Here is a 22,835-nt window from a genome sequence, read left to right as displayed (position 1 = left end):
CTAGAAAAATAATGGGAGAAAAGGAACCTTGCTTTTCTTACTCACCAGTCCTAGGGGTTTTTGTTCTTACTGCATGTGTGAGTTTTTGTGTTAAAGTGGTGCCTTAACTCTCTATGATTCAGTTTCTGTTACTCCTGTAGACAGAATTTATATTTTCTACAATATTTTGCTAGGTGGATGTAAACAAGCTATCTGCAAAGACTAGAAAGCAGAGTAAATTGCCCTTGTCAGGCTTTTAGGCTATCACAGGGTGGCATATTCACAGGCTTGCTGTAACTTGAGCTTCTCTATACAGCACTGCATTTTTCCATGTGGAAGTGTTTGAATGAGTGGGCATTTGGAACACATGATTTCTGTGCCAACAACTATGGCCGTTGGGTGAGGGAAGGTCATGGCATGGCTGAAAAAGGATTTAAACCACACTTTTAGAAGATTATTTTGAATTATTGCTTCAGCAGTATTGTGCTTTGACCTGTGTGGGATCTGTTACCAGTTACTCCTGTTCAAGTTGTTAGTTTTGAGAAACAACTAGAGGAAATCATGCTGTGCAAGGTCAGGCAGTTTTACCTTTTGGGGCTTATGCCCATTAGTTAATTGATTTATTACAGAAGCACCAGCAAGCTTAACCCAGTTGGTTAAATCCTGGCTGATTACTGTTGAGTAATGTAGTTATTTAAGCCTTACTTCCAGCACAGAATTTGTCTTCTTTTATGTTCAAAACTCCTTTGTCCAGCTGAGTTGACAAGTCCCTGAAGTCAGATGGTTTGTCTGGCCAGAGATGAAACTTGGTAACTGCAGAGGGAAGAGGTCTATGTGAGCCAAGTCTGCCAAACTAAAAGCAGCATTTCCAAGTAAAGGTAAAGATGATGAAAATAACTCTCATTTCATTTCCTAATCCTGATGAATCCTCCATTTCATTACAATATTTGTACAGAAATGAATTCAATATCCCCACAATACAAAAGCTGTGATAAGCCGATAAACCTGACTCTGACAGGAAATAAAGAAGAGGATAGCTGTAAAATGTACATTGTAATGTAGAGCATTGAGAAACTACTGCAGCTTTCCAAATACCAGTAAGAGTAATTGTACAGCTGCATGACCATAGCTGTGCATATCAGAGACTCCAGCAGCGCCAAGTGCTTGAGCAAGTCATGTTGTGCTTAGTGACCTAAGCACTTGGGCTTTTCTCAGTGTGTGACACGGATCCAGAAGAAAATTTAGGCTCTCGGGGAGGGCCTCTGGTTGCTCTGGCTTTTATTAGTAAAGTTTTGAATAACCTCCAGAGAGAGAGAGAGGAGCTTCTCCGGGCCCCTGTTCTAGGGTTTCACCATCCTCATGGAGGAATAAAGAAATCACACTTAATGGGAGCTTCCCACATTGCAGCTCCTTCCCAGTGCCTCTCTGTGTGCCTCTGTCATGGGTTAACCCCAGCTAGTACTAAGGACCACATAGCTGCTTGCTCAGCACCCTTGCCCCCATGGGATAGGGAGCAGTGGAAAAATATAAAACCTGTGGGCTGAGATGAGAACAGTCTATTAACTGAAATAAGAGCAGTGACAGCAGTAATGAAAAGGGAGATAAGAAAATGAAACAGGGTAATAAAACCCAAGAAGTACAAGCAAAATGCTCCATGCTCTGAGTGATGCCCAGCGCATTCCCAGTCGTGTCTGTGGCTCCTGGTGAATCAGCCCGCATTTTTATACCAGGAATGACATCCCATGGTAAGCAGTATCCCTTTGGCCCATTCAGGTCAGCTGTTCCAGCTGTGCTCCTGCAAGACCCCAGAAACCTCTCTCAGTGAAGCTTTTGACAGGGTTTATGGTTGTTCATGCACTCTTGAGTTAGTCACACAAGGAAAAATACTGACGAGATCTTCTCAAGAGGTCAAAACAACAAAATAGGCTTTACTGACAGTTTTAGAAAATCAGAGAACTTTGGCAAATTGTTCAGAGAAGCATTCAATCAACACAGAACACTTCTCAAAGCATTGACTTAGCCCACTCAACGTCACAAACTCTAGGCCCAATTGCTTTTGAGTTACTCGAAAAGAGGGAATTAGAAGAAGAAAGAGAAGGACAGAAACAATACGGTAAAGGACACATACAGCTACCAACTCCTGGGCTCCAACAACGATCAACTGATAGAAACTTCAACAGGAGGTAGGGTAAAGACGTGCTTACCACGTATTTGACCTTAAATACCCCTTGGCCTTCCTGGGCCCTTCTCCCAGGTGGGACTTCTGGTCATTTGGCCACTCAGGAGTTGGGTTAGCGGCTCCAGGGATGGGGTGCGGGGCAATTTCTCTGGTGTTACAATGGGCAGCTCTGCCAGGCTGGGATACTGGCTCTAGGAGTGCACTGCCAGGGCAAGGCCCAACCTGCCCTTGCCCCACACACATGCACCCCAAAATGTCTTCAGACATCAACCTTTCCAGTCTCTCACAGCTCCCTTCTGGCTTCTTGTGCAGCTCCTCACTGGCAGAGCAGGGGAACACTGAAAAAGTCTGAAAGGACTGCGAAGTCCTTGACTTAGGGTAGGGACTGCTAAGCAGTCCTAAACATTCATGTCTTTTTAACACTGTTCTCGTCCTAAACACAACACACAGCACTGTAACAGCTACTAGGAATAAGGTGAACTCCAGCCCAGCTGAAACCAGGACAAGTTCTGAATAAAGTCAGGTTCCATCTTCTTGGCACTCCTGCATTAGGTGGCTTGGAGCAGCAGATAGTTTCCCTTCTATTGCCTTCCTGAAGGGTGAACAAATCCAGTTCTCTGGTACTTTTTGTTAATGTTACATTTTGCTTTCCTTGCCACCATCCTGGTGGACACTGCTGAACTTGTGATGTTTTATCAGTATTGGTCTTGTGCAGGAGAAAATGCAAGAATTGGTAAGGTAACAGTAATAAGAGTAACAATTGCTATGAGATTTATGATAATTAATGCAGCAGAAGTTACTTTAGCGTTTTGGGTGAACTGATGGGAATGAGACAGCTACTCTATGGAGATGAATCACAGAATTTTAGCATAAAATTAAAATGTTAAATTTTTTAACTTCTTTATGGAGAAGAGTGGTTACTGGTTTTCTGGTGAAAACGTTGGTAAAAACACAGGAAATTTGGAGTGTTACAAAAAAAACAACTTCAAGTTGCAACAGTAATGTCACATATTTCCTTCTTAGTATTTATTTGGTTCGTTTCATTGCTGCATTGAAAATACATTAGGGATATTTAAGAACTTAAATGAGTAGAAGATTGGAATGAATATTGGTGTCCACCAGTTTGAAATTGATCCATGTGAAAAAATAGACTCAAAAAAGGATCATAATTTAGGTTCTTTTAGGGGCCGTGTAATGAAAGCTTTTCATGTAATGAAAGTTTTAAAGTATTCAAATGGGGACTTTAATCATATCTCTGCAAGGCAATGAGTATCTCTCCAAGGGTTGAAGGAGTTCTTATACATGAGAACATAATTATTGACTGTAATTTTAAAGTTTCTTCAGAACAAGGATGGTGAAGACCATTTCAATGACTGAAATATTTCTTACTGGGGCATTGTTATATTCACTCACTGTAGTTAAAAGACTGCAGTAGAAAGAATATTTTTCTGTGGCTGAACATTAAAATATTGCCTTAATGCCTGTGAACAAAATAAAACACTGAAACTTTTCTCAAGTCAGTGCTTATGAACATCAGGCTGATGTATTCCTCCAATGTTAGTTAATTAACTGGCCAATATTCTTTATAATCTATTGTCCTGTTCTTTGCTTTGTTTTAGTAACAAATAAATGCAGATACAGAGCATATTTTCTATGGTATAACCTGTGACCCTCTAGAATATCTGAGTAACTGTTGAGCAGAGCAGTCTAGCAAAGGAGCAAGTGTCATCTGGCAGTTAGTTCAGTAAAATGGTTGTGAGGCATCCCGTACCGAATATTCCTTGGAAAAATAACCATTTTCCCCCCCTCTTTCTTTTTTGGGTTAAAATATGCTTTGCTGCTCTCTGCTATGATCTCCATGCTTGAGGAAGGCATGTATGAGAAAAGAGGATTGTATCCTGCTGCCTTAAAGGGAAGCTCATGATGGAATGACAGTTCCATCATCCTGTCTGCACAGGAGGTTATTAACATGATTGTTCTTGTGTGCATCATAATTCTGATCAGCCTCAGGACTGAGCTGCAGGAATCCCAGAGTCACACCTGACTGTCAGCCTCCATCTGCTACTTCAGCATGGCATGAACTGTTCCAAGAGAGCAAACAGTTGTAATCTGGTGCCTCCTTTAGATGAGGAATGAAAGCCTCCAGGATCCAGGGGTTTTGATGCTGCAGGCATTTATCCCGCCTGTATGATTGGCTGACTGTACATGCACCACTTCTAAATGTGGCGTGCCTTTTCTACACTCTGTTACATTCTTTTTGTTTCATGCAGAAATGGGCACAGTTTTTCCTCACCTCCTTTCTTCTATTTTCCTTGTGGTGCTTGTGTTGCAAAACAGTGCATGGCAGAGCAGGGAAAGCCTAAATTCCCAAACCAAACAGGTCAGGTTCAAGCCCATTTTAGACTGGAGAGAAGGATTCAGTATAAAATCAAGTCAGTTTGGGGATGCAGGTCATCAACAACTGTCAGTCCATTCATCATTTTCAAAAACTATAGTAAGCAGACACACATTGTCATCCCAAACAAGGAAACAGTTCTCAAAGTAATAAAAATTAAAATGCTTTTCCTTTCTGTAAAATTTTGTGATCCTGAAAAAGAATAGTGTTATGGAAGAAACTGATTTTTAAAAAATTTTAGAAGAATTTAGAATTTTAAAATCAGAAGAGGCGGTAAGAAATTAGCAAGGATGTGTCTTAAGTCATATCATTGGACACTATCCCTACCATTTCACTGAAGTTAATGGTTTAGGTGGGCAGCTTCTCTCTGTCAGAGGGTTGGTTTTTAATGCTCTTGTCTGTAGTTTTGCAGCAATAAAATGCACATGGTGTCTGTGCTTAGCAATTATTTAAAACAATAAAAGCAAGTTAAAAAATGAGTAATTTACCCTTTTTACCACACAATAGCTTGCATTGTCACTAGAAACAGTCACTGTATTTTAGCTTTTGCCTCAATATCCACGCCCTGAAAGGTGAACAAAGCAAAGTGGGACTCACAGTGTCTGTGCAAATCTGTGAATCATGTCTGGGATGAGTGTGGTCTTGTTCCTGTCCATCCTCTCTGTGACCTGTGTGGGTGGCCAGTTTGCTGAAGCACAGGAGTGTCATGAGATCCTAAAGAAACAGAACTGATTCTTTCTGAGGTTATCCAGATGTGTTGTCTCTGTAGCCACAACCCTGGCTCTGAGGGTCCCTTCACACTGGCAGGCAGCACAGCCAGGAATGTGGGTAGGACAGCTGAGGCTTCCTGGTCATTCCTTCTTGGTAATACCCACACCAGGACATGTTATATATTCACACAGTATCTCAAGGCGTTTCCTCAGAAAAACAAAAACCTGTCTGTCAAAATCAACACTGAATTTGCAGTGAGTTTGTCAACAGCAGAAAAACAGTGGCACCCAGTATCCAGGAGGCTTGGTATGTGAGAAACAGGATCAAGGAAGAATGTGTGCCCAGTGGGAACAAGGTCAGGTGACATGAGAAAAATACAGAGATGCTGCTTACCACTGTAGGGAGAAAATTCATGCAGCCAAAGCTCTGCTGGAGTTTAAGCTGCCCAGAATCATGGGGGGACAGCTAAAAAGAGTTTTTTCAAATATCTTAATGGCAATAGGCAGAGTAAAAATAACATCAGCCCATTACAGGATGGGGATGGTCACCTCACAAACAGAGACAGGGACAAGGCAGAGGTGTTTAATACATTCTTTGTCTCTGTCTTCAACATGGCCAAAGGGGTCTCAGTGCCCTGAGCTTGGAGGACCTTGACTGTGAGAATGATCAATTCCCAGTTGACCCTGAAATTGGCAGTCTGCCTCTCCAACTGGATCCCTACAAATCTAGGGGGCCTAATTGGGATTCATCTAAGAATCCTCAAAGAGCCAGCTGATGTCATTGAAAAAACCTCTCTGAATGATTTTTGAGTGGTCTTGGGAATCCAGAGAGGTCCCAGGTGACTGGAAGCTGGTGAACGGTGTCTTGATTTTCAAGAAGGAAAAGAAGGAGGACCCCAGAAACTACAGGCTGTCAGTCTCATTTCAGTGCCTGGTGGAGTTACGGAGAAGATTCTGGGAGGTATTGAAAATCACCTGAACAGCTGGTGCAACCCTGGATGTACACTCTGGAGAATGAGAGGCTGGAGAGCAGTGCCATGGAAAGGGACCTGGGGTTCTGGTCAGTGGCAAGTTGAGATGAGCCAGCAGTGCCCTGGCAGCCAGGAGGGCCATCCCTGTCCTGGGGGGCATCAGGCACAGCATCACCAGCCAGGCAAGGGAGGGAATTGTCCTGCTCAGAGCCCAGCCTCACCTGGAGTGCTGGGGGCACCTTTCGGCACTGTAATATAAAAAAAGATGTAAAGCTGTTAGAGTGTCCAAACGAAGGTAGTGAGGATGGTGAAGGCCTTGAGGGGAAGCCATGTGAGGAGTGGCTGAGGGCACTTGGTCTGTCCACCCTGGAGGAGACTGAGGGGAGACCTCACTGCAGTTACAACTTCTGTGAGGGAGAGCAGAGGGGCAGGCACTGATCTCTTCTCTCTAGTGACCAGTGACAGGACCCAAAGGAATGGCCTGGAGTTGTGTCAGGGGAGGTTTAGGTTGGAGATTAGGACAAGGTTCTTACCCTTTGTAGCTGGCCACTGGAACAGACTCCCCAGGGCAGTGGTCACAGCACTAAGCCTGACAGAGTCCAACAAGATTTGGGCAATGCTCTCAGGCACATGGTGTGAGTACTGAGGATGATGCTGTGCAGGGCCAGGAGTTGTACTCAATGATCATTGTGGGTCCCTTTCAATGCAGAAGATTCTGTGATACACTGAAGAGAGTACTTTCCTAATCTCTGAATATCTTTTCCTGAAATATGATGGTTTGCGACATTCCTTGATGGTTTCAGCATGGTCTTGCACATTCAGTCCTGAGAATGGATAACGTCCATGCCAGAGTCATGAAGAATCTTCAAATACATAACCTTCTTGTTCATCTAACCAGATATAGGTGGATACTAGGAATGGTGTGTGTGTGTGTCTGTTTGTTTGTTTGTTTGTTTGTTTGTTTGTTTGTTTGTTTAAACCTGTTCTTCCACAGGTATTAAGGAGCAGTCAGGGTCTCTATTCCTCCAGTTCCAGTTGCCAGTAGCTGTTATCTCTTTGTGGTAGGAGAGAGAGTGTAATTATTCTGGTGTGGGATACTTCTGGGCCCTAAAGGGCAAGTTCTTGATGCTCTGTTCTTCCCTTTTTTTCTTTAAAACTGGAAATTATCAAACAATAAGCTTTGGTTTAAAAACTAATTCAAATCACCATTGCTCAAGCGCTACCAAGAAACATAGGGCAAAATGATGCAATGATTCTCATACTCTTCCCTGCTCAGAAACCCCACCAAAAGCCAAGAATTCACCACTGTGGTATACATCAACATTTACTCTGTTATCAGCAGTCTGCTATTAGGGGAATTCATGCCCCATCCTTCCCCTTCTGAGAAGCCAGAGAGCAAACCATCACAAATCCATTACAGGTCAGGGTCTGAAACCACAGCCTACACTCCCCTCTGAAGAGCAGCTGAGTATTGTGGGGTGGCTGAGAGTTTGATTTTGCCTGAATAGGTCTAGTTTGTACTAAACATCATGCCTGAACTTGACACTGAATAGCCCCGATTTTTTTAAACTTCTGTTGTTATGAAATTGCTTTAATATTTCAATGGAGTATTTCCATAAACATCTTTCTTTTCCAGGTGTTTCTGACTATAAAAATCAGGATTTGTTCATGTCGAGGTAGCATTAGATTAGCTGTTTCAGGGTAAGCAGCGCTAGTAGGTAAGTGTGGTGATGGTCTGTACAAGTCAGCTTGTACTGAGTAAAGTTGGTGCAATGAGCTGAGCTCAGTTTGTTATGCAAAACTCTTTACCTGATACCATTTTATGGGTGCCAGTCCTGAATCAGAAATCATTTCTCCAAACATCATGATCACAGGGTTGTTATCTTGTGTTCTATTCTGTTCATTTCTGTTTATTTTCAGGGAAGGATCATGTTTGCAGATTTATTGGCTGTGGAAGAAATGAAAAGTTTAATTATGTGGTCATGCAGCTTCAGGTGAGTTCTGTTCTTTGCATCTCCTGTCTGTCCAATAGAGATGGCATAACTGGGAGGGATTTACACTGAAAGATTAAGGCACTGGTGTAAAGACTTGGTTGTACAAGAGAGAGGGTGCAATGTAAGAGTGAGAAGGGCTGGAGTTGCTCTGATATCCCTTAGGATGACTCCAGTCATCAATATGTGCTAAAATATTTCATAGCTCTGCTTTCCTGTTTAAGATGGCTTTCTGTCAATTTTCTGGGAAAAGCACTCAGTTCAGAATGCTCACAGGAGCAGCCCACAGCATTGTGCAGCAGTGGCAGCTCTTTGAAATACCTCCTGCTGAACTGTGATGCAGAATTCAAAATATATCTTGAATCAGAGCTCAGAGTGAGAGCAGTGGTGCCACAGCCACAGCAGTTTCTCTGTGAAAGGCCATAATCTCTGGCTCCCCTGTCTCTCCCAAGCTCAGCAGTAACTCAGCTTCTGCTGTGCAAGTGTTTACTCCTGATTGAACACTGCTGATATCAAGTCAATAAGGGCAAATACTTGGGTAGCTACCATATGGTGACTGCACTGCTAGATAACAGGTGAAGTAAAGCAGGTACCAGAAGATCCCAGTACTTCTTTAAAATAAGCCTCTGATTCTTTTGTATTTCTGCTTGGCAAGACAGTTGTGTAAACCCAGTAAACTCCTGGTGCTTGGGTTTGCCTTTTATGAACCGTTGGCATCCCAACTGCTGTTATGGATAAATAAAATCCTTTTAACAGCCCTGGCTACTGCTGCTGCTGCAGTGTGAGTATGAATATGAATTGTGAAAGGGCTAGCTGGAGCTTATGGAAGAACAAGGCTTCTACCCTCCCAATCCTGTCCTTACCAAGGATAAAAAGAAAATAATTTCTCTGCATGGATTCTCTTACTTTCTAGTTTGCTCTTGACTGTGTAACTGAGCTCGTAGAGTAGGCAGAGCTAAAAATAATTTCATTATTTGCAGATGAAGACGTTGATACATAAGGCATTAGCTAGTTCTGCACTATCACTCTTCAGGCTAAAATTCTCCTTCAACTTCAAGACCTGCTGAGACATGGTTTATCACGTGTTCCCCTGACTATTGTGTACTGCAGTTCTCCCTTTCTTTTCAGTCACCAGGACTGAGGCTTTCACTCTCAAGCTTTGCAACTCATTGCATCTGCACTGTTCCATAGTCAGCCTGATGGTGTTTCTTTGGAAAATAATGCTAATTTTGTGTCTTTTCCTGGTAGCAGTAACAGCTGGGGAAACTTACAGCACATTTCAGTGTGCAGCCCAGAAAATATTGAGCCTTGCTTTCCATCTTACCATTGGATAAAAGAGCTGGTGTTCAAGGAACAGCTTTACAGTGGAAAGCTAGATCTGCTGTCAATTGAGTAACTTGGATGTTTCATAAGAGCAATGACAAAGCTGTGCGGCTTCTAGCGAAGTGTCAGAAGATTAGCACTAGAGGAGTGGTTTAGTTTGATTTTGTTCATGTTAAGGAGCAAACCTGGGTGGACTGCTCTGGCTTCGCTGTATCTATGAACTCTCCTGTATCAGGTGTGATTCTTCAAGAGTACAGCAGTGAAACATGGCTTAGAACAGTTTGAGAGACTTGTCATGTGCTACATGAGCCAGCTGGCACCTTTATGTCTGTAAATAACTTGAGAACTGGAAATGAATGGATGAAGAGATGGCATTTGAAGAGCAATCTCTGTTGTCTTCACAACTATTTGGAATCTTCTATATATTTGCTGTTGGGAGTTTTGCTTGAATTCATGTGGACTTGCATTATAAGCATATGTCTTCTATAGCTAGATGTCTCCTATCTATGTCTTCACAGAAGCAGAATCAAGACATTCTAAAGCATAGTAATGAACAGCATGTCCCTATAGCTTTTGTGCCTTGTGAATGTTCTCTGAAACAGCAGGTTCTTGTTCCTAATGTTTTTAATGAGTTGGTAAATGCATTAGTTCTGTGCGTTAGAGCTCTGCCATGGAATACATTCATTTTAGTAGCTTCTCTTTACAAAGCTAAAGAGATATAGACAAATCTGAGATGACAGACATCAAAGAAAACTGGGATTTTTCTTGCATTTACTCTGTCATTTTTTTCTCTTTTTCTTTCCTAAATAATCTTTATTTTCATGCATAGCTGGTAGCCCTTTTGTTTTTCCTCAGAAATTTAATTAACTGAAGGTAAATTAGCAGTTTGTTTTGATAAATATTAAGTCAGTTGAAAAATCCTCCTCTCCTGATTTTGGGTATGATTCTTTTGATAGACAACTTTCCCCATTGTGGTGTTGCCACAAGAATGTTGGCTTGAGCTTGAACCAGACAACGTGTGCTAGGAAGTTTCTGAGGAAACTGCAGCATCATGACTTCCTTGTCAAATTTGTACTGCTTTAATCTTTAGATGGCTCAGAGAGCAGGCAGAGGTTGTTTCTTGAATCAGCTTCTGTACAGTCTGGGTTTAACAATAAGGAGGTTTCTACAGTCTGAGGCAGTGTTAAATGCACAAGTTTGTGCCTAATGCAAAATAGTGACCAGCTGACTTCCCAAGATAACAATCTGGTAACTTCTTATCAGCAAGTGCATCACTTAAAAACTAAAATGAAAAGATCTGGAAGATCTTACACAAGAAATAAAGCGCACATGAGGTGAGCTCCTCTCTGAGCAGTATGTCTGCTTTTTTGGGGTTGCATGTTAGAATTCACAGCTGTGAAAGGCTCTGCTTTCCTGTGGTGGTTTAAGTGTTCTATTGACTGTTTCAGGGCCGAAATCTTGCAGATCTCAGAAGGAGTCAGCCTCGAGGGACTTTCACACTGAGCACAACGCTGCGATTGGGCAAACAGATTCTGGAATCGATAGAAGCCATTCACTCTGTGGGATTCCTGCATCGTGACATCAAGCCTGTACGTTGGTTTGGAAATTTTCCTTTTGGTTTTATGTCTGTTTGTTCTGCTTGAGTCAATAAAGACAGTGTGAGTAGGGGCAGGTCTCAGCAGATACATTTAAGCTTCCTTGCACACTCCCAATGTCTGACACGTTGGCTGTTTTCTATAGGTACAGAATAGTAATATAGTATTGTTCTTCCTTTATGTGCATAGAAAACCAGTTTTTATTGGCAGAAGCTGCTCTGTGGTGGGTTGGTAGCTGTCAGTCAGACTTGCACCAGTCAAGATCCCATAATGAAGCAGTCTAGTTCTGAATGGTCCTTTGGAGTCCAGCCAATTGTCACAGTAAAAGTTGTTAAGAAAGGGAGCCTTATTCTGTGACACATCACTTGAATAAATGTTAATTCATGTATTTGACTTAGCTAAATCGTGCTCTTAATACTGTATGAGTGATTGACGAAAGAATTGGAGCACATTTTCCAGTGTCAAGAATGCAGACACACTGTTGATCATCTGCATAGGCAAAGCACAGTAATTCCAAGTCTGTGCTTTTTCTTTACAATTCCAATTGTAGAAGCCAGTCTTCTTCCTACAGTTCTTCACTTCTTGACCTGAGAATTTGTTACTATGCCATACCTGAGACCAACTTCCTTCTAGAAAATGCATTTGCTCGTTTTAGAATCAGCTGCCTTTGGCTGACCAGACTCAGCTGAAAACCAGTCACTGATATGATTGGCTACAAATGCTTTAGCAGCCACCCATTAAGGTAAAGGAGAGAACTTAGAAGATTGAAGTTAAAAAAAGGAGCTCTATTGGCTTGTTATCGGTTTATTTACTAAGAACCAAGCCTGGTGGTTTCTATGTGCCTGAATGTTTAGATAGATCTAGGCAATGCAATGCAGTAAATGGAGATCTGGAAGTTAGGGCAGAATAATTCATGCTAGCAGCTGAACCATGAACAGAAGCCTATTATGCAAGTCATGGAGTTCTCACTGCAGAACTAGTGGTGTTAAATGTAGCTCTTTCTCAGAGCAGCAGAAATTTAACTAAGGTAATGTGAATTTTAGCAGTATTGAGATTCCACAGTCTCTTATCTGAAAAGTGAACTTCTTACTAAGGCAGTGGTTCTCTAATCATGGTGCTTAAGGTGCATCTTAAAATTAATCTCTTTGACTTGTTTCCACCGGAGCCATGTGGAGCTACATGATGAAATTTTGCTAACAAATGGCCACTCTTATCCAAGCTGCTGGCATCACTTTGACTTTTTTTACTTTCCATCTTTGTCCAGTCCAACTTTGCAATGGGCCGCTTACCTTCAACATACAGGAAGTGCTACATGTTAGACTTTGGCCTGGCCCGTCAGTACACCAACACTACTGGGGAAGTCCGACCAGTAAGTACATTCCAAAGAGTGTTTTTCCATTTCTGCAACTGATCAGGAATGGAAAGGTCTTGTGGTTCTGTTTGTTGTGCTGTTGTGCATGATCATTGGACTGCATTTTCTGCAAGGTGAGAAGCTGCAAGTGATGTCAGCTGAGTTGGGGATCTAAGAACGGATGATAGATTTTGTCTTAAAAGATGTGTGGCTTTTTTTTTCTTCTTTTATATCCTTTAGGATAATCATGTTTTCCACAGATTTGCAATACTTACCGAGTACAATATGCACTAACAAAGAGGGTGAACTCAGTGCTGGCCAAGTAACTTCTGTAGCCCCAGAGGACTGGTCTAGTTCTGTGGTCTGGGGAAACAGATTGTTGTATTCTTAAAGCTTGTTATGAAAAAATGTGCTAGAACTTAGAGACTGACCTGATCCCTGAGGCTAAGCTCACTGTGAGCTGCAACCTGTGATGCTGTTCTCGCCTTTCCTGGCTTTGTTTTTATGTCTACTGCCCCTATTCAGATTTCCTAGCAAGGATATTTCAGTGTGCCTGCCTGGAGGGGAGGTAAGGGCAGGGGGCATGACTTGTGCCATGTAATACGGGTTTTATCTTCAGTTCTTTTACCAGCACTGTGTTGTCTGGGGTTACTCATAAGGATGGGTAAAGCTTCACATATTCTAGGATCTGTCAGAGAATTCCTAGATTTATTTCAGAATACAGCGCAAGCAGAGAGTACTCGTAAAATAACTCTGTTTATCATTCTGGGCTTGCAGCTTTGGATCTGCACACCTTTTCCACCTGCAAGATAATTGTTGTTCTGGAAAATGTTGATAATGTGCTAGCTAAATACAGAGACTGTGTAGTGCAGGGTATGGTTGGGGAGTGGGAAGAAAGCAAAGGCCAGTAAGCAGATTTTGTGTCTTCAGTAGACAATATAGCTGGAGCTTTTTTTTTTTTTAATTCTTTCATAAGTCTTTTCAGTTTTCTTCTTTCCTGTAGTTGGGAGCAGCTCCAAAGGTTGGCCTGCATCTTATTCTTAGAAAGACACACATTACATACTACTGGACTTCCTTGTCTATGCTTTTTATTTTGGGCATAACCCTTCTCCATAATGCCCTTTACCAAATATACCACTCCTTTCCTCATTCTGAAGTCAGAATTCAAGTCCATTACAGATTGGAACTGGCATTTGATTTTCTGCAAAATTTATTCATTTCTTAATTAAATAATTATTTATGTCTGTATTTAAAGTCTCATTATTTGAACACTCTTCTTTCTTTACAACTAAAGAAATTAATTTTTCCAAATGTCTCTTCTTTGGAATCCACTATTTTGTTCCTTTCTCACCATAATTTTAAAATTATTTCACTTTTAGTTTGCTCCCAGACCCTGTTTTTAGAAACGGCACTACATCCAGTCTTTTCCAGGGAAAAGATTCTTCAACTGTGTCTTTCAAGCTGTGTCCTGGTTGGGTTGGTGTGGATGAGGGGGGCTTTGTCAGAGTGCAGGACTCTGAGAAGGTTTGTCTTCATTCTGGTCAGTCTGGTGGTTCATTGCTTGCTTGCCACAGATGGATCTCCTAAGAGGATGAATGACATATGATCTTTTCCTAAAAAGAGACATGCCATCCCCTGAGGGGTGGGAGTGTGCTCTCCTGAAAGTGGTGAAGTCTCCATTCATTTGGGATGTAGGAGGATCACACAGGGTGAAGTCTCATATACCTAATGTACCCATTCTCCCACACCATATTTCAGAGGGTCAGGCTTTTTGACAGAAATGACACAGAAAAAAACCACATAAATATTCACTTCAGTGCCTTTTAACATTATACAATAGTTATCACTGGGCTGTTTGGTCCTTTTGTGTCCCTGCCGCCTGATACCACTGAGTCCCACTTATCAGACCAAGGCATGAAGCACAGTGTGATTGCTGCCCAAATAATGCACTGAGGATTTGGAAGGAGATGGAGGTGAAAGGTGGTATGAAGGCAAGAGAAATGAGACATTTTGTGGTGGTTTTGTGTTTGGGTTTTTTTAATAAGAACTTTATCACTTGTTTCACTGCAGAGATTATTTCAAGCCAGTAAGGTAAATTTTTTTTTCCATTCATTTATCCATGAGGAATGCATTTCTCAGATTTATAATATAATCATCCTGAGCCTAGTATTTCTGTGGTTTGGTCCTGAGGTACAACACACAAGATAGGTGAGGGAAGGGGCTCACACTCTTTTTTTGGAAGCATGTCTGGATTTTGCTTTCAGTCGTATTCCGTTTTTAACAGAAGTTTTCTGCTCACATAGGTTCTCTGCAGTTTCCAACAGTTTCAGAAGCATTGTCATACTTTATGAATAATACCATAAAAGTACCAGGTGTTTTCATATCCTCTGAAATTCAGAGCCATGATCTTATTTATCATCTTTTCAGAAAAACTCTGAATGACTTTCTGGTAATACGGATAATGAGCCAGGTCTTTAGGATTCTGTGGATTTGTTGGGTTTTTGTTAAGTTGGATTTTTTTAACTTACCTCTTGCCTCTTACTATCTAGAGATTGATTAAAACTTTGAAGTGGGATCATTTCTACTCTGTATAGTCTTCATTAGGCATTATTTTTCTCAATCCTCATCTGCTACCACTCTGGCTTCCCAGGCTTTCTTTCAAGGGCTATTCCAGCAGCTTTTACATAGGGAGCTGTTACTCTCCTGAGCCTTTGATGAGTGTAGTGGATTTGATTTCTGTCTCTACAGAGGATGGCTACTTGACAGCTAAGCTTGATAACTCAGCATTTGTAAAGTTATGGCCCACTTGACGTAACTAAATCCAGATTTATTCTGAATCTGAATTTATCCTGTGCTTCTAGGAAAACAAAACTGATCTCCCTTATGTGGGATGCTAATATTAGCACAAATGCTAGTCCTTGGAGAAGTGCTGTTGTGGCACAGATTTGCCTTCATAGGAATGGTTTCACCCCTCTTCTGCTTGCCCATTGCCTCAGCTTACAAAGTCTACTGGGCAGCAGTCTGTGGGAACTCACATTGCTCAATAAAGACAGGAGATAGTTGGGGCCAGAAGGTCTGTAAGGAAGCATCAGCAACCTTTCTTCCCTCAGTTGGCAATCAGGGAAGCTCAGCTGTTCTCAACAGTCTCACTGTTTGATATTTCTTTGTGGGTTGTAGAAATCAGGCTTTGATAGTTACTCCTTTGGACAGGCAGAGCAGATGTGCATTGGCCATGTTGCCATGTGGTGTCCATGGTGTGCTGGGAGCAGCTTAGGACTTGGCTCAAGGCTCTTACTTTGGCTACCAACAGCATTTCTGGCATTTGGATCACAGCCAACACCCTGGCTAGCAAGGGGGACTCTGGCTATTATGAAAAACCGGACAGACTGCTAGTGGACAAAAAATAATTAATATTTTCAGTGTGTTTTGTTTTCAAACACTTGCAAGGAGAAGTTCCTGAACAAGGAGCAGCCTGGCAGCTTGCCAGAACTGCTAGAGGGGATGCTGATTTCTTACTGCTCCTCCTTGCTGTCTAAGCTACACTCTCTGCTGTTTAAAAGGTGGCAAATTCTGCTTAAGATCTGTCATCTGTCTTCAGCAATGTACAGTAATTTCACAAATACAAGCCGCACTGAATATAAGCCGCATCGCCGGGTGTTGGCAAACATTTCGTTCTTTGCCCATAAATAAGCCGCACCTGAGTATAAGCTGCTCTGTCGTTCGCAGCGAGGACCCGCGTGCAACAAAGTTGCCAAATAGTAACAGAACCGTGGCAGGGCGGGGTTTACTGTCTCGGCTCGGCCGTGCAGGCTCGGGGCTGCCGACAGGGCTGGGTGGCCCAGCTCGGCGCTGCCGCTCGGCAGGGCCGCTTGGGGCCGCTGCCTCTGGGCTCGGTCACCCCAGCCCGGCGCTGCCCCGCGGTGGCAGGGGGGGCACAGAGCCCGCCGGCACCTGCGGCGGCGGTGGGAGGTGGGGATGGAGCCACCCCACTCCTGTGGCGGCGGCACGCGGGGACGGGAGCCCCCCGGGCCGCGGGGCCAGCAGCACGGAGCCCCCTGCCTCCCTCCAAGCCGCGGGGCCAGAAGGAGAGAGCTGCCCCACCTTCCCCACCGCCTGTGCTGCCTACATGGAGCAGCTCCACCCTCTGCGCAACACAGTAAAGAATTTGTAACAGCCGCATCAATGCAGGGTTTTACTGGCAGGTGCTCGACTTTGCAGTTTGCACTGACTCGGTTTGCACTCCCAGGGTTGAAAATGTCAGAAAATTATTCACATATTGGCCGCTCCTGAGTACAAGTCACATTTCCGATGTGGGAGAAAAATTTTGGTCAAAATGGTGCGGCTTGTATTCGTGAAATTACTGTATGTTCGACCTGAAATTTTTCATTTCTCAAGGGTGTACTGTCAGTGATAAACTCACAAGGTATTCCTGATTCATTAAGCTTAGTTACATATTTTGATGCTCAAAACTTACATTTTTCAACAAAAAACAGTGGGAAAAATTACTTAGTCACAGTAAACAGGGCCTTCTTCAGGGTTCTGAGTCTCCCAACATCCCTTTTCTAGGGAATATATCTTAATTTTGTGCACAGGTATATAGCTTAAATGAGAGAGATTTCAAAATACCTGCTCCCATTCTGCCTGTGGCTTAAATACATGGTGTTTGTGGTATTCTGCTGTCAAGTGAGAATGCAGGAACTCCTGTAGGAGAGGAAGCTTTTGAACCTGAGACTTCCAAGCTTTGGGTGAGTGATCTAATGCTGGAGAGAAGAATCACACACAGATTCACAGAATGGACCACAGTTGGAAAGGGACCACAGTGAGGTATCTGATCCAGCCTTCCTGCTCAAACAAGGTCATCCCAGAGTTTGTGGCACATGATTGCATCCAGATGGTTCTTGACTATTCCCAGCAAGGGAGACTCCACAACATCTCTGGGCCACTCAGCCACTGCACAGGGAAGAAGTTCTTCCTCATGTTCAGGTGGAACTTCCTGAGCCTCAGTTCCTGTCCGTGTCCCCATGTGCCATTGCCTGGTCCATGCTCTGACCCCTCCCTGCAAACACTGACAGACATTGGTGAGGTTCCCTCTCAGTGTCTCTGCTCCAGGATGAGCAGGCCCAGCTCCCTCAGCCTTTCCTCAGAATGAGGTGCTCCAGTCCCTTCATCATCTCTGTCACCCTCTGCTGGACCCTCTCCTGGAGCTCCTTGTCTCTCTTGCCCTGAGGATCCCAGAACTGGACACAGCACTCCAGACTGGCCTCACCAGGGCTGAGCAGAGGGGCAGGATCACCTCCCTGACCTGCTGGCAGTATCCTGCATCCCAGGATATCATTGGCCTTCTTGGCTAAAAGGGCACTGCTGGTTCATGGACAGCTTGTTGTCCACTGGGTTCCCCAGGAAACTCTGCTTGCTCACGAGAAAACTCCTGGATTGCTTCTCTCTGCCGCGCTGTCTCTGCAATATGTAGATGCAGGAGCAGCGGATGTAGGAGTAATCCAAGCTCCATGTGAGTTCCAGGGTTTGCAATTGCAAGGCTTCCTTCACTTTTCTAAAGAAGGTTTAATCTGTTTTTAATTCTTGATCGGGCAGTCAGTAGCAGGTGCTTGCAACTAATTACGTTGCCTGTACTGATCACTTACCCATCAATAGTGACTGTCCCATCCCCTGCTCCAAGGAAAGCTTAATACATTCTAGCCATTCCTGTGAAAATACACCTCCTTGCCTTCCCAGTCATTTTTCCCATTCATTGCAGCACTCAAGCTATGCAAGCAATCCCACCAAGTCTCTATAATCCCAGAGAGGTCATAGATTTGCATTGGCACATAGAGCACACTAACTGCTCCTGTTTGTTACACACATGTAGGAGGTTTTGGACAGGCACTCGAGGTGGGCCTTCTGTTGTGCTGCTTCTCTAAGAGACACATGGAAGCTTCTGTCATCCTCTCCTGGGGCACCTCCTCACAGTCTCTGTCTTTCTTCCATTTCTCTTCAGAATACAACAGTCCTGTCCTGCTGTACCTGCTTTAAATCCTCCTCACCGATTAGCAAGATGAGATGCAAAACCTTTGCAAAGATGCTCTTGCCACTGTGTCAAACAGGTCCCATCCCCATCTTCCACCAACAGTTCTTTACCTCAAAGAGGGACCTGCAGTCACAGAAGCCAAAGCCCTGTCTTTGACAGCTTGGTGTTGACTTGCACAATGCATCTGCTGCTGCCTGAGCTTCTCCCTGGCAGGATTTAGGAGAGCAGCCAGACCTCCATGCCTCCAGGTCTGTAGTCACTCTTAGAATATTGAAGGTCACTGCTTGAGAACCAGGCGCTTTTGGTGCTCCCATGAATGAGCTGCAAGTGTTCATAGCCAGATGGCCACACAAACTTGGCAATCTGTCCTTATTATCCCATATCAAGCTTCCCAACAAGCTACAAAGCTCTTGAGACATTGAGTTAGGTCAGTAGATGGGGGACTTACATTTCCTGCAGGAAATTTCCTTCATTCACCATCACTCATCTTTGCTTCCCTGTATGGACATTTGATTCAGGCTCAGGTAGCTCCCCTGGCAAGGTTTTGTTCCTCCTCACCAATTCCCAAGATACTTAATCTATTCTGCACCTGCAGATCTGTATGTGGAGCAGGAGCCTCCCTTCTGCTGCCGGCTTTCCCTTCTTTTGGGAATATCCATCTGTTACTCCTTTGAGCATTACTGCTAGCTGTCCCTTTTTCCTTGCATTGCAGGGTTCTTGATTTTTCTTTTCCAGAGGCTCTGTGAAGATTCAGTTGATCTTGTTCATGTGGGAAACCAGGCCCTGTGGCCCAACACAACCATTATTGCACGCCCAGTGAGGGCCACACTGTCCTGAGCAAAGTTCCTGGGCTCCCTCACACTCTTGCTTTGTTAAGTGCTGTCACAACTGCTACAGCTCTGTTAGTTATTGGTTTACTGTACTGCTTATAAATGCCATAAAGAGAGTGGGAAAATTAAATGAAAATTTTCACACTTTTCATGCCAAAGTTTTTGTTAAACGTTAAGAATCAGCCTCACAGTTAAACTTTGATATAAAGGAAATCATGTTTTGAATTTATTTATTGCCTCTTTAAAGGACAATTGTAGTTGACACCACTCAAATGAGAGAGAAACATATTTTGCAGTGCAATTTCTTGTAGTGTGGACCCTTTGAGAGGCTGATTTTTTGAAAACTGTACTTATGGACTTACTTGCCCTTGCCTATATGCACAAATGCTGCAGAGAAAACTGTTGGTGGTGTACTACTTTTCCGTAGAAAAGCTGTGTAGACTTTTCCTAATTAGAAAGGCAGCTATCCCAGCTAGTTACTTCTGCTGATTTTGTTCTTTAGGAGAGTGTCAAATTTTCATTCTGGTCTGTGGGGCCTCAATCATCGTTATGCCTTTTTAAAATTATTCTTGCACATGCCAGATGGAACAGAATGCATCTACCCAGCTCCCTGTGACCTACCTGTAGGATATCCAGAAGCATCTCCTTTAGGACTGGAGACAGGTTAGAGACAGTAGTGTAATTCTTATGGTCCATATGGAATAGGATGATGAAAACTACACTACCTTTTTAGTGCCTTTGTACAAATCTAGGTAAGGTAATGGTTGATGGTACATAAGATACCGCCCATCTAGTTTTAAAGAAGTATTGCATATCTAAGCAGTGTTCAGAAGACAGTAATGACAAACTTGTGTGAAGAGTGATTGGAAAGATTGTGATTATAACATGCACAAGAAGATGAAGGAATTTTATTCAAGTGTGTAAAATACCAGTTAGTAAGTGCTTGCAGGGGATACTCTTCTGAGAAACAAGTCCAGTTTTTTCTTCACAATTTTTTCCACTTTTTTTATTCCCTCCCACCCAAAAATCCATTTTGTGGAGAGTCACAAATTTTGTAAAAAATTTGTTATTGCACGATGTGGTAATCTTTTTTGGGGTTTAGCTGTTGTTTCCCCTAGATGCACCGTTCTGCTGTGGCTCAGATAGAGACATGAGCAGTTTTATTCACCATTTCATCCTGGTTGTGCAACCTACCTTTGCCATGAAGCAATATCAGTAGTCAGTGTTGAGACAACAGAACTAAGCAACTGGGGAATGAGCTGAGAAAATTTTGGGTTTTTTTAAGTATGTCAAATTTTCTTCTTTAGAATGTGCACAAGTCAAATTTTTCATCTTGCATTAATTTTTATAGCAGAGAGCAGACTGGCAGAATCTGTTTGATATGGAGGGCTAAGACTGAGAAGAAAATGTGAACTTGAAGGGGGAACTGAACATAAACATTGTTATGCAGATGATGAACAACATATGGTTATGTAATGGAGGTGTTCTGAGTCATGAAGGTCTTCTGTGCTAATGTAGGTCAGGTTTTGGACAAGAACTCCTTGATCATTGCTTGACTCTGCCTGTTCTGTCACGTGCAGTACAGAATACCATGTGCCTTTCCTCTCTGCCTGTGGTACCCTGACTTCAGAAACATATTCCCTGTGGCTCCACAATTATAAATTGAAAGTGTTCAAGGATTTAGCAGCTTGGTCTTAATTATTTATATGAAAATAGAGGTTATGTTTTTCCTGATACCTCTCTCCTGTTGCAGGATATGACAGTGGACTGTTCTGCTCAGCAAGCATTTTATTTTAGCTTAGTCAGCTGCAGCCCATTGATTAGATCTCGATCTCCTTGTGGCTCAGACTGCACTGCAGTAGTTTGCAGTGCCTTGCTGGAGAGACTGCACATGCACGCGGGCGGCTCTGGGAGTCGGTGGGCACAGGGATGGTGATGTAGGCAGGACAGTGCACAGCCTGTGCAGAAGAGCATGAGGAAGGCTGAAGAAATGTGTCAGCTAATTGAGAGAAAGGTATTTATTTTCCAAATGTCTGTGTGTAGTGTTAAAAATAAAATTCGCTGCAGTGAGCAGGGCATTAGAAGAGATGATGGCATGTTTTAATACTGAGTGGTTTTCCCCCCACTGGAAAATGAGCTATAAAATAACACAGAAGACAGGAATAACTACATCCTAATACCCCAGATATTCAGACATAGAAGCCCAGTAGCTTTATACTTGCTTTGTACTTGAAATACATGTAAATCTGTAGTATTGCGTAAGGAATTAACATTTTGGAGAAAAAAAAGAGATATGTGGAGCTGTATTATGATATTATCTTGGGAGGGAACATAACTTTTGTCTCAAACTTTGTCTTGTAAAAAGGTAATCGTAGAAAACACAGCACAGTCACGTTTGTTCAGATATGAGGAAAAGAAAAAATAAAAGATCTTAAAACCATTGCACATTTAATGTATAGAAATTCGATTTCACTGGGAACAGGTTAGTTATAAAACAAATAGTCACAAAAATTACATTAAGGCTCTCATTGTTACTTTCATTGTTGGAGTAGCAAATTTGGACTTGAGAAGGGAGATTATGTTCTGATTTTAAATATTGCAGTTATAGAAATCCAGTGCTGTTGAAATTAAATGTATGGAAAGCAGACTAGAGGATAGATTTGAAACTCTCTTAGCAAGCAAGGAATTTGGTATTTTGCTACATGTGGCTGTTTCTCTGCTTCCCTCACTGTAAAGCACAGGGTCATTGAGGGTGACCTCGGATCATCTACGTCAGGTTGTTGTCGATTTTATTTTACACAGCAGCTGCTAAAAGGGTGAGGGAAAAGGAAGGACAACTCAGGCTCAAATTTTATGTATAACTGCAGGGGACTGAGATCCCATTTTCCATCTCTGAGTGCTTTTACTACCAAGCTGCAGGGGGATATACATTACATCTGTCATTCCTTCTGGTTGATGCTATTCCACTTGAAGCTCTGATTATTCTTCCCACTGGAAAACAGAGGGAGGAATATAAAATTCCTACTGTGGCTGGTGATGAGGAGACAGAGGCTTTTCTCCCTATGTGAGTGAATGTTGGATTGCAGGTCAGATCTCCCCTCAGTCAGGTAAGTGCATTTGCTGCCAGGTCATACACTTCCTCCCTCTTGGTAATAATTATTCATTTATTCCGCTGCAAAAGGTATCCTTTCCAACCTGTATGTTCTTAGACTTGCATCTCAAAGCACCCTGTGGCTTAGGGATGAGAGTGTACTCTGGAAGGAGGGAGGTGTGGTTTCATGTCTGTTCAGAGGGTGGGGAAGTTTGATCTTCAGTGTGCTACTCCACAGTGATTGCCACGACTTCCTTTTGTCTTCTTCCTTTTGATAGAAAAGAATCATGGTCTCCATCTGGTTCCAGGAAAGCATTTTGAGCTCTAAATCCCAAAGGAGATGTGACTCCAAAACATTTCCATTTCAGTAGTTCCCTTGGTCTGTTTCAGCAGAT

The 22,835-nt window shown here is 42.8% G+C and overlaps 1 protein-coding gene across 3 annotated transcripts in view; it reads left to right on the top strand.

The window, feature by feature from the left end:
• The window catches only part of TTBK1 (tau tubulin kinase 1), a 107,615-nt gene that overhangs the window by 29,274 nt on the left and 55,506 nt on the right, over positions 1 to 22,835 (top strand). For 2 of the 3 annotated variants that reach the window (XM_033055862.1, XM_033055863.1), the window contains exons 4-6: positions 8,155 to 8,228; positions 10,997 to 11,137; positions 12,408 to 12,512. In XM_033055862.1, coding sequence (XP_032911753.1) covers positions 8,155 to 8,228; positions 10,997 to 11,137; positions 12,408 to 12,512 — 320 coding nt within the window. Of the gene's footprint in view, positions 1 to 8,154; positions 8,229 to 10,996; positions 11,138 to 12,407; positions 12,513 to 21,210; positions 21,364 to 22,835 lie in introns of those variants that run through there. The other variant, XM_033055864.2, reaches the window with a different exon arrangement.

Source organism: Catharus ustulatus, chromosome 3 (genome assembly GCF_009819885.2).
Source record: "Catharus ustulatus isolate bCatUst1 chromosome 3, bCatUst1.pri.v2, whole genome shotgun sequence".
NCBI classification, from domain to species: domain Eukaryota; kingdom Metazoa; phylum Chordata; class Aves; order Passeriformes; family Turdidae; genus Catharus; species Catharus ustulatus.
Note: the sequence above shows the minus strand (reverse complement) of the source record. Positions and strands in the feature narration are given on the sequence as shown.